This window comes from Orycteropus afer, unplaced genomic scaffold, assembly GCF_000298275.1.
Source record: "Orycteropus afer afer isolate SDZICR_OR568_19922 unplaced genomic scaffold, OryAfe1.0 scaffold00307, whole genome shotgun sequence".
Taxonomy (NCBI): domain Eukaryota; kingdom Metazoa; phylum Chordata; class Mammalia; order Tubulidentata; family Orycteropodidae; genus Orycteropus; species Orycteropus afer.
In genome coordinates, this window is record NW_006921894.1 from 1,846,891 (window position 1) to 1,859,597 (window position 12,707).

A 12,707-nucleotide genomic window follows, 5' to 3' on the forward strand; every position below is an offset into this window, starting at 1 on the left:
GGAGGCCTTCAACGAGATGGATTGACATGGTGGCTGCAATGATGGGCTCAAGTATAGCAGGGATTGTGGGGCTGGTGCGGGATCGGGCAGTGCTTCATTCTGCTGTGCATGGCGTTGCTATGAGTCGGAAACGACTTCGACGGCACTTAACAACAACAATAACAACATTTGTATGGCAAAGTTCTTTTGTGAACATTACTTCACTGGATTCTCACAACAACTCTGTATGGATGAATAGCTAGATATTACTACTCTTCCTATTTTATTGATAAAGAAGCTGAATTTCAGTGATATTAAGTAATTTGTTCAAAGTTTTCTGATGGAGCTATGGCTCAAACTCAGCCTGATACTGTATCTTAAATTAACATTCTTCTTCCAACTTACATCATGTCACTGGACCGAGACAGTATTATTACTGACATAAAAGATTTAACATGTGTTAAAAATCTTACCTTCAGTAACTAGTAGCTCATCTTGAAATGCTTCAGTAAAGTTAATGTTTTGCAAGAGACTATGTTCTGGCAGTATCTGTTCTATAATTCCTGGTTTATGCAACAGGGTTCTGCCAGGAAAGATTTAATTAAAAACTGATTTTGCACATAAAATGTCCTTAATTAAGTTTTCATTAATGTATGTGGCAGCTCCTATTAACAACATGACACATTAGTAATAGAGTTTATGTCTTAAGTCCTAGTAAAAGTTTGTTTCAAAAGTTCCCTTACAAGGATATACATGTCAGAAAATTATCATAGTTTTAGTTAAATATAAACATCAAAATAAGAATCCTCTACTATAAGAGTAGAAAGAAGAGTAGGGTGAGATTCTTTTCAGTTCTTCCATTTTTATTACTTGTGATAATTTGGTCCTAGCTAGAACTTTGTCTCAGAAAAAAAAATATGCTACGAAAATTATATAAATAAGTTATCAGAGGGAAATGTTTAATTTACCATATAACTATGTTTATATAGCTTCTTACAGGGAATCTTTGGGGTAACAGAACTGAAATGGAGATTTCTCTATAACATTCATATGGGACAAAGAAAATCTCAATGTTGTAAAATGTATGGCAAACAGAAGTTCTAAAATAATACAATGATTTCTGTGATGCAATAGAGAAAGGAAAAAAAGAAAAAAGGTGAAATAAAAACCTGATAATCTGATGTCTCCAAGTATCAGTTTCCATTTCTAAAGTACTTAATTAGAAAATGAAACTAGTTTAAAAGTTAACATCTTTACATTTCTGTTCTAACATCAGGTAGCAAACTTACTGAACTCCCTTCTCTTTAAACATTCCAATGATCCTCAACAGATTTAATAATAAAAAAAAAAAAAAAAAAAAAAAAAAAGGGACAATTTCCCAACTTATGTACCAGAATACAAGAAGCAGAGCACAAAGGGTTAGAACTGAAGACTGGTATATGTATATACCCTCACTATTGGGAGTTAATGATTTCTCATTAACAGATGAAACTTTCTGAGTTTTATTTATTAAATTCAGGTGCCCTAAGGCCAGGAAACAGTATTTTATAATTAAAGAATACAGAACTCCACACACTAGGATTTTACGTACATTTAAATCTCACCTAGACCTAAATCAATATTCTAAATTTATCAACATTTCAGAATATTAAGCTATATTTAAAGCAGATTATCAAATTTTCTTAAAAAAAAAAAAAAAATGCTTTAAATACCCTAAATATTCTACATATTTCTAAAAGTAAAACTCAACTTGTTCAAATAATTCATTGCATTTCCAGAAATAGCCCAAATTAGTCAGGTCTTATACAATATACTATTTCAGTAGTTTTTAAATCTTCTCTGAAATTGACCTATTGTCACTCAATATAGCCTCTAGAGTACATTAGAAAAACGGTCCTGTTCTGAAGTATGATGCTCCTGTTGAGCAAAAGAAAAGACAACAACACATATGCTTGGAGAAGAGAGTGCACTACAAGGAAAAAGAGAAGCTGAGTTTTCTACAGGTATATGTTCCTCACATTATGATAGCTTACCAGCCAAAAAACTTTACCAAGATTTTTAACCTACTAGTTTACTAATAAATAGTGGAATATACTCTATAAATTCAAAATCCCAAACCATTTAAGCCTTCATTATTTCTACTAATAAAATATTTCACAATATTCTCAAAGATAAGTAACCTACCTTCGATACTGTTGTCTTGAAATTTCATCACCACATAAGAAGTATATAGTTGATAGTTCTGTTGCAGTTTTATAACTGCTCTCTCTGTCTGACGGATTATATATTACAGTAACATGCTAATTCAAGAAAAAAAATCCATGAGTTAATTTAAAAGTTTTTTTTCTTGAATAAGTAATTTCATTCTGAATAAAATACCTTATGTGCCTAAACATTCAACATAGATGTGAATGCATGTTATTTCCAAGGGGATTAGCAAATAAACAAGCAATTCTACTCCTACATAACTTTCAAATATTACTACCTTAGTTTTCGGCCAGAAAATAGGAATTAACTTAATCTAAACATGAGTTCATATTTTTAGTGAAGAGACTTTTATGCTTACTTCTTGTGTTCTTTCCTTGAGCACAAATTTATCTGGAAAAATCCGCATCACTTTAGGATCCAGCAAAACTTTTGTCTGAGAATTCTTAAAACACACTGCTTTAACAAACGCTGCTCTTGAGCCAGTGTTCCGAACAGAAAAAACAATTTGACTTTCCTTACCAGGAATTAATTCATTCATTGTAACCATGTAACTGTCAGATAATTTTTTAACATCTTCCAAAATAAGATTACTTGTTCCTCCATATCCAGATAAAGGTATCTAAAAGCATAGAATATACATATCCAAAATTATCCTTATGTAAATAGAAAGCAGAGAACTGTTAGTTAGAGAAGAAAATACATACAGATTTAATAAAATGAAAAATTTACTATTTCGGTACCACTTTCAGAGCAGCATTATATCAAAGATTATGTTGTAAGGGAAAACAAATCAAAGAGCTGCAAATGATTTACCTTTAAATATGCTAAGCATAATTATTTCATTGTTCTAACAGCCAAGCTTAGATGATAAAGGAATAATAAAAAAAATATAGATATGCTTGTTTAAGAAGTACTTAAAGAAAAACATACTGATACTTGTAATGTGCTTTGGAATACATAAAGAAATAGTGAAATTGATGGATAAATGGTCAGATATGTAATAAAGAAATGTTGCTGCTAGCTGCTGTTGAGTCAATGTCAACTCATAGTGACTCTGTGACAGAACAGAACTGCCCCATAGGCTTTACTTGGCTGTAATCTATAGGAGCAGATCACCAGTTCCCTCCCTCATGGAACTATTGGGTGGGTTTGAATCATAATATAGTAAAATGTTAACTGTAGAATCCAAGTACTAGGGTATATAGGTATTCACTGCATAATTCTTTCAACTTCTCAGTAAGTGCGAAATTTTTCATATACATTGTTTTTTTGGAAAAAAAAGGCTATTATAATACATTCCTCCTACCCACTAGCCACTCCTCGGAAGGAATATAAGGCAATCTACTTCTGTAGTGATACTGCCTCAAAAACCCAAGGAGGAGTCGCTATGAGTTTAGTCCAACTCGACGGCACATAACAACAACAACAACAACTTTGGGTCTAGTCAGTATCAGAGAGAAGCATGCTCAGGGGCCAAATTAAGGATGAGAATTCAAGCAACTATCGGAGGACAGACCCACTGGTAATAAGTGGAAGCAACAGACTAGAACCAGGTTTTAAGATTCATTCTGTAATGCTGTCCACTGAACACTTCTGTTTCAACAGGGCTCATCACTATTATGAAAAAAGTATTCACAGAATAAAGTTCATAAATAAGAATGCAAAGAAAACATTTATCCAGCTAAAAAATAAACTTCCATACCCTTTAAAATATAATCACTTATTCCTAATTATTAAAGTAAGTTCCAAAGAATTCCTTGCAAACCTAAAAACATCAATAGCTTATTTTGAGTTATGTATTTAATCAAAATAGCATTTTGAAAATTAAATTTAGGCTCCTCATCATTTCTATTAGCTTTCCCTTTAGTACAGGGAGCTCTGGTGGCATAGTGTCTAAGGCATCTGACTGCTAACCAAAAGGCTGGTGGTTCAAACCCACCAGCCACTCTCTGGAAGGAAGGTTGGGCAATCTACTTCCATAGTGATACTGCCTCAGAAACCCAAGGAAGGGTCTCTATGAGTCGGACCTGACTCAGTGGCAGTGGTTTTTCCCTTTAGTACGAATTAAAAGCATTGTAATGTTCTTCAGATCTGAACATCCTACAAATCCCACATCATTCAAAACAAGCTCTGGTAATTTCAAGAAGACAAAAACGTTTCTAGATGTTCTTTTCCACTGCAATTTGCAAGTAAATTTTGTGTACGAAAGTAAATAGAAAATGATAACAGGAAAAAGTTAGCTTTGAAAACAATGTAAGTATTATTCCTGTATTTTCAAAGCCTAAGGAATCACAAATTACTATTGAATAAAAGGTTAAGAAGAAAAATTATTTATGTGAAATGAAATCTTATTAATGCCAATAAATTGATAGATTGAACCAGAAAACCTAGGGGTAGTAGGGGTAGTCCTGTGTATTATAGGATGTTAAGCAGCATCCTTGGCCTCTACACATTACATGCAAGTAGCACCTTTGTCCTATCTCCAGTTATGACAACCAAAATGTCACCACATTGCCGAATGTCCCCTCGGGGACAAAATAGGCTTTGGTTGAAAACCACTGCTTCAGGGGATGACAAAATACAGAGCTAATATTAACACCTTGAAGACTGCACAATAGATAAATGTGGGCTCTGCATTACAAAAGCCTGAATGTGAACCCAGTCTCTGTATACACTCACTGGTAGGTGAGATACATGGTCCTGGGCACGCATCACCTCCTTGGGTTTCCGAGGCAATATCACTATGGAAGTAGATTTCCCAACCTTCCTTTCAGAGAGTGGCTGGTAGGTTTGAACCACCAGCCTTCTGGTTAGCAGTCAGATGCCTTAGGCACTATGCCACCAGAGCTCCCTGTACTAAAGGGAAAGCTAATAGAAATGATGAGGAGCCTAAATTTAATTCTCAAAATGCAATTTTGATTAAATACATAACTCATAATAAGTTATTGATGTTTTCAGGTTTGCAGAGAATTCTTTGGAACTTATTTTATTCACACACTACAACGTGTGTAAAATTTATCTCAAAGGACTGTTTTAAAGATAAATATGATAATGTATGTAATGATTAGGGTAATGCCTTACATATATTCAATAAAAACATTTTTATTGCTTTCACCTCATGCTTTATTACGGTATACAAAACACAAATAATCTCATTTGTTCCATCAAGCCAAACTGGGTTGGTGGCAAATAGCTGTATTTTACTGTGGTGTAGTAAATTACATAGTGTGGCTTTTCTAGCCATAAGTCTCTGTAAACTCCAAGGTGGAATTTGCCACTAGCAACTGAGTAGCTCCTGATTGTTAAAGTTACCCACCAGGGTATTTCTGTTGGGAGCAGCACAAAATAATTTTCTGGGAAGTTCACTCTCTCAGGTGTATGGAATTCTGATTTTGGGATTGGTCAGTTTGGCCACTCTGCCATGGCTCAAAAGGAGCCCTCCTAGAGGCAGAAGGAATGTGTCAGCTGAAAGATGTTGAAAGACAAGCACTGCTGAGAAGACACAAGAGACACACACTGCTGAGAGGGATACCTAGAGACACTGCTGAGAGAGACTGTTGGCTGAGAGAAAAAGGGCTGAGAGAGATTGAGCATGTTCCTGAACTTGGATTGTGGCCTGGTGCTTCCCTGAAAAATCCCATAATCTGTGAGTTGTGTGTGCCCACTGCAGTGAATTATCGAACCCAGCAGAGAGGTGGTGGGTGCCGCAGGAGGAAAGGCTGGTGTCAGGGCTGGAGAGAATTAGCATGTCTGGCCTTGCAGGAATAGGACTTGAGCTACTGATGGTGATTCTGTCTTCCTCTGGTGGGGTTAGCAGAAGTCAGAAAATGCGACTTCCCTGCCCCTTTAGCATTTACCAGTAAGAAAAGGGAGGCACAAACAAATGAAGTAGTTTATTCTAAGACTTTTGTAAGTAAAAAGAACAGGCCTGGCTCCCAGGTTTTCTTAATCTTAGAGTTAAGTGCTCTCTACCACTCTGCAAGTGCCTTCATCATCACAAAGACTATCAACATTAAGAGTCTAAGTCTTCTTGTGAGATAAAAGTAAAATTCCACAGATAATCAATGCCCAGTCCACCTCTGTAAGAAGATGGATGGCCAACTATTTACACAGGAATACCAGTTAGGATTCAGACTTTTCTTAAGAGGACATCAAACCCAAAATTGATGGACTGTCACATCAAATGATTTTGTCCTAAGTCATCAGAGAATTATTAGTTCTCCTGAGATTGTTGCTTAAGAATAACCTCAAATTCTTGGCTAGTAAACCTGAAATGAATCAAAATATACTCAAGATTGCCTGAAAGATACGATCCATTCAGCCTTCTCCACAAACCAAACTTCCTATTTATATGAAACCCTATTATCAGAGAGCTATGCACCACTGTGGGAATTGTGGGATGACATCAAGAGCATCAACCATGAAGAAAGCAAGAGGTCACTAAAAAGACAATAAAAAAAGAGAAGACCAAAATGGATGACAGAAGAGACTCTGAAGCTTACCCTTGAGCAGAGAGTATCTAAAGCAAATGGAAGAAATGACAAGATAAAAGAATTGAACCAAAGATTTCAAAGAGCAGCTCGAGAAGACAAAGCCAATTACAATAATGAAATGTGCAAAGACCTGGAGGTAGAAAACCAAAAGGGAAGAACATGCTTGTCATTTCTAAGCTGAAAGAATTCAAGAAAAAATTTAAGCCTCGAGTTGCAATATTGAAAGATTCTAATGGGAGCTCTGGTAGCATAGTGGCTAAGACACTTGCCTGCTAACCAGACGGCTGGCGGTTCAAACCCACCAGCCACTCCTCGGTAGGAAGGTTGGGCAATCCTACTTCCATAGTGATACTGCCTCAGAAACCCAAGGAGGGGTCGCTATGAGTCGGGCAGACTCGATGGCACATAACAACAACAACAACATGGGCAAAATATTTAATGATGTAGGAAACATCAAAAGAAGATGAAAACAATACACAGAGTCACTGTACCTGACTCTGTGTCAATCTTCATCCATTTCAGGAGGTGGCATATGATCTAGAACTAATGGTAATGAAGGAGGAAGTTGAAACTGCAGTGAAGGAATTGGCAAAGAACAAGGCTCTGGAAATTGATGGGATACTCATTGAGACATTTCAACAAATGGATGCCGCACTGAAGGCACTCACTCGGTTATGCCAAGAGATTTGGAAGACAGCTACTTGGCCAACTGACTGGAAGAGATCCATATTTGTACCCATTCCAAAGAAAGGTGATCTCACAAAATACGGAAATAATCGATCATTAATATTGTATGCAAGTAAGATCTTACTGAAAATAATTCAAAAACGGATGCAGCAGTATATTGACAGAGAACTTCCAGAGGTGCAAGCTGGATTCAGAAGAGGATGTGGAACAAGGGAGATCATAGCTGCTGTCAGATGGATCTTGGCTCAAGGCAAAGAATACCAGAAAGATGTTTACTTGTGTTTTCTTGACTATGCAAAGGCATCGGACTATGTGGATCATAACAAATTATGGATAACATTAGGAAGAATGGGAATTCTTGAACACTTGATTGTACTCATGGGGAACCAGTACATTGACCAGGAGGCTGTCATTTGAATGGAACAAAGGGACACTACATGGTTTAAAATCAGAAAGGGAGTGTGTCAAGGTTGCATCCTTTCCCCATACTTATTCAATCTATATGCTGAGCAAATAATCCAAGAAGTTGGACTATATGAAGAAAAACGTGGCATCAGGATTGGAAGAAGAATCATTAACAACCTGAGATATGCAGACAATACAACTTTGATTACTGAAAATGAAGATGACTTGAGGCACTTACTGATGAAGACTGAAGAATACAGTCTGCAATATGGGTTACATCTCAATATAAAGAAAATAAAAATCCTCACACTCGACCAATGAGCAGCATCACAATAAATGGAGAAAAGACTGAGGTTTTCAAAGAATTCACAATGCTTGATACTACAATCGACACCAATGGAAGCAGCAGTCAGGACATTAGACGATGTGTAGCACTGGGCAGGTCGGCTTTGAAGGAACTCTTTCGAGTGCTGAGGAGCAAGGATGTCTCCTTCAGGACTAAGGTGCACCTGACACAAGCCATGATATTTCCAATTGCCTTGTATGCATGCGAGAGCTGGACAATGAATAGGGAAGACCAAAGAAGAGTTGATGCTTTTGAGTTGTGGTGCTGGCGAAGAATGCTGAGAGTACCATGGACTGCTAAAAGAACTAATAGATCTGTCCTGGAGAAGTGCAGCCGAAATGCTCCTTGGAAGCAAGAATAGCCAGACTTCGTCTCACCTACTTTGATCATGTTGTCAGAAGGGACCATTCCCTGGAGAAGGATGTCATGGTTGGTAGGGTGGAAGGTTGACAAAAGAGGGGGAGGCCTTCAACGAGATGAATTGACACAGTGGCTGCGATGATGGGCTCAAGTATAGCAAGGATCACAGAGCTGGCACGGGATCGGGCAATGTTTCGTTCTGCTGTGCATGGGGTTGATATGAGTTGGAAATGACTCGATGGCCCTTAACAACAACAACATGCACCACTCCATCCTGAGCTCACATATAAGGATGATATTTAAAACATTACCATTTAAGTCTTCAAAGAATTTTGTCTATCACAGCTCATGGGGCCCATCAAAGGGCTCCATAGAGAATACGACAAGCTTCATCATCAAATAAAGCTATATTTGTGGTAGTATCTATTTTTTTTAACCTTTAGATATTGTTAATCTCATAACTGATCACATTTCGTCTTTGATACTAGTTAACAGAATCACAATTTTAGTCCCAACACCATCACCAACTGTTTCAAGGTGTGCACTGTTAAGTAGCCCAAGTTTCATTAGATTACCTTGTCTTTATCCCTTTTCCTCAATGAATCATTTTTATTTTGCATTTGCTTTAAATATTTTTTATAAAGATCTAAAACCCTTTTTAAAAATGATGCTGGGAATGAGAAAAATACAAAAACTCTTTGTCTTTGTATCCCCAGTATCTGGAATAGGGTCTAAAATGTTGTCAATAATATTTGCTGAATGGAAAGAATGACAATCATGTCGAAAGTCATTATCTTAAACAGATCACCTTAATTTACCCAAAAACATGTCCCTAAATAGTTGGTACGTTTCAAAACTTCTCAAACAAAATTTAAAAGCATTGGAAGAGATTGTTACTTAAACGAATACGGTAATGGCTGCTTTTTTAACATAAAAATCTACAAAGATAGTTACTCTCTAACTTGTTTATAAATTTAGATAGTCACAGAGTTTTACTTAAAAAAAGGAATATATATGTATATATACAAATAAATTTACCACTATTAAATCAATTGTTGGGAGCTCTGGTAGCATAGTGCCTAAGGCACTTGACTGCTAACCAGAAGGCTGATGGTTCAAACCCACCAGCCACTCCTCGGAAGGAAAACGGGGCAATCTACTTCCATAGTGATACTGCCTTAGAAACCCAAGGAGGGGTCGCTATGAGTCGGGTCCGACTCAACGGCACATAACAACAACAATAACAATAACAAATCAATTGTTATAACATGTCAAATTCCATGGGAAGGAAAAATAGTGAAATTATCTTACTGTGAACTTAACGCCTAGTTGTGATTGAATTCCAAGTTGCTTAATTTCTAGTTTAGCCAACATACAAGATAATCGAGTAGGTGCAAATAATACACAGATGTCAATGTCTTCTTTTGGATGAATTCTGATCTCACAATTACTGGTCAATCGCTCCTCTGAACCAAAAATGTTCTGAAGCTACAATTTAAAAACAATCATTGCATAAAACAAAGCAGTAGCATAAATAAAACATACCATTAACATAAGCTTTCAAAAGATAAATAACACAAAATTATCATCACAGGAAAGTTTTCTGGACCCAGTAAAAACATATAACAAAACCAACACATGCACTCTACAAACCTGAAAGCAATCCTGATCTTGGCCTCTAATAACCAGTCGTAAATGTTGAGCTGTAGATGTAGAATTATTTCTTAGAGCGAGTTTCTGAAGCCTAAAAACAATCACACATTTTAATAAGAACATAATTTTCCTCTATGGATATTGCTACAATTATAAAAACAAATAAATAACTGCAATATTTAAAACCAGAATGAAGGCATGTACCACCTTAATAGCCTGGAACTGTGTCTCCATAGCTTCACAACTCTACATTTCTGAAAACAAAAATTCAAGGCTCACTTTTATTGGAGAGGTCTTTAGGTTTGATTCCTCTTTTGCTGCTCTTCTTACTTGCATGGTAATGTACCAAAAAACCAAACCAAACCCATGGCCATCAAGACACTTACAACTCATAGTGACCCTACAGGATGGAGTAGAACTACCCTACAGGGTTTCCAAGGCTGTAATCTTTACAAAAGTAGACTGCTTCATCTTTCTCCTGTGGAGTGGCTGGTGGTTTTGAACTCCTGACCTTTCGATTAGCAGCACAGTGCTTTGATCACTGTACCACCAGTGCTCCAGATAATGTGCCACAAAAAAAATCCTCATACTCACTGCCATCAAGTCAATTTGACTCATAGCAACCCTTCCTCAGGTTTCTGAGGCAGTATCTCTATGGTCTTCCTTCTGAGGAGTGGCCGGTGGGTTTGAACTGCCAGGCTTCAGGTTAGCAGTCAAATGCCTTAGTTACTGTGCTACCAGAGATAACGTAAAGATAATATTACTTGTCTTATAAAACACCAATCAATAAAAATCTAAGTTAAGAATTTAATTATGTCATAAAGTCACTATCACACCTAGTTTGAATACTTACCTCTACCTAGCTTTCATGGACATAAGGGGTCTAGGATATTGCTCAGATTTTTCACTCTAACAGCCACAAGTAGACTGGATAGATAGATGAATAGCAGTTAGCTGGTAGTAAGAAAATTCTTTTAAATTTTTCAAAAGATACAAATGTCTCTTCACTGAACAATAATAGAGAATATATGAGTAAATCCCAAGCAGTTAATAAATTATCTAAGTTCTGGTCTATGCCTTGTCCATATTGTCTCAAAAGGGAAGGGCTGTTAAGTTACAACTCAGAATAAAATCTAATACCTCCTGATATTAGCATAGCTGGGGAAAACCTTTCACAAGTACACTGACTATGAGGAAGATTTACCTAAAACAATTCTTAAAGTTTTAAGTTTATTTTTAAAGAAACATGTTTCTCATTTTCAAGTAGTACAGTTACCAAGTTGGGGTCCTAAGAATAAGATCCTAATAAAGAAATAGCCAAAGTACTTAAGCAGGTTTCTTACAGAGAAAGGAGATCTGCTGTTATAGTGGCTAAGACATTTGGCTGCCAACCAGAAGATTGGCAGCTCTAAACCCACTAGCTCCTTCACTAGAGGAAGATGAAGCAATCTACTTCTGTAAAGATTTACAGCATTGGAAACCTAATGGGTATCATTATGAGTTGGCGTCAAATCAATGGCAGTGGGTTTTTTTTCTCTGGTGGTGTAGTGCCTAAGTTATTTGACTGCTAACCAGAAGGCTGGAGGCTCAAACTCGCTAGCCACTCTTCAGAATGAAGGTCGGGCAATCTACTTCTGCAATGATACCTCCTCAGAAAATGAAGGAGGGTCACTATGAGTCAGGATCGACTCGTTGGCAGTGAGTTTTGCTTTTTTTTTTTTAAATAGAGAAATCAGAATGAGAGGTTCCGGCAAGATGGCAGACTAGGCAGAAAGATTGCACAGACCCTCTTCAACAAAGAAAAGGGAAACCTATTAACACAGACACAGAAGATAATCTTGGACCCCTGAGCCTTGAAATATACAGAAGTGGACTAAATCCCAACTAGCAGAAGAATTTGTGTGAAAATACCAAAAAAGGAGACATACGGAGCTGTGGTCTGGCAGCGATTCTGATGGCACAGAAAGCTTAGAGATTCCTCAGTGGTGCTAAGACCTAAGAATTAACCAAAAAATCAGCCCTGCTAGCCAGGGAATGCATGAAGGACTGTGTGCAGTGACTGGGGAATAAACAGAGAAGGTGAAGAGAAAGGTGGGCTGAGCTGTGGACTTTTGCCAGTCCGGAGGGTTATGCCATTTTGAAGCTTTGAAAGCAGCTTGACTATTTTGGATATTTAAAGACACAGCGCTCTAGCAGATTCCTGGGGCTTAAGAATACGTTCTCCTTTCTAGAAACCCCAAAGACACTCGAGACCGGCAAGACTGAAAAGGTACGACATTCCTTTTGCTACTCTTATACCCCACACGTTTGGTGAACGGAGGTGCGGCCATTCCCCACTTGCACTTACCTTCTGGGCCCACAGGAAATCCATCACAGTCTGTGTACGCAGACGGAGCCTGGGTGCCCTGCCCTGTCCTCCACTGATTCTTTTTTTTTCCTTCTCTTTTTTTATTTTTTTCTTTTTCACTTTCTTTTTCCCGGTGATTAGTTTGCTTTTATTTCTCTGTTTCAAACCAACTAATATTATTAATAATTTTGACCTTTTTATTATTATTCTTAATCTTTCCCTACCAGGT

The 12,707-nt window shown here is 37.1% G+C and overlaps 1 protein-coding gene across 1 annotated transcript in view; it reads right to left on the bottom strand.

The window, feature by feature from the left end:
* The window catches only part of CEP192 (centrosomal protein 192), a 308,440-nt gene that overhangs the window by 58,831 nt on the left and 236,902 nt on the right, over positions 1-12,707 (bottom strand). Inside the window, exons 36-40 of the mRNA XM_007951683.2 lie at positions 10,132-10,222; positions 9,790-9,966; positions 2,546-2,806; positions 2,164-2,279; positions 453-562 (exon numbers count right to left, since the gene is read on the bottom strand). Of these exons, the coding sequence (XP_007949874.2) occupies positions 453-562; positions 2,164-2,279; positions 2,546-2,806; positions 9,790-9,966; positions 10,132-10,222 (755 nt within the window). The remainder of the gene's footprint in view (positions 1-452; positions 563-2,163; positions 2,280-2,545; positions 2,807-9,789; positions 9,967-10,131; positions 10,223-12,707) is intronic.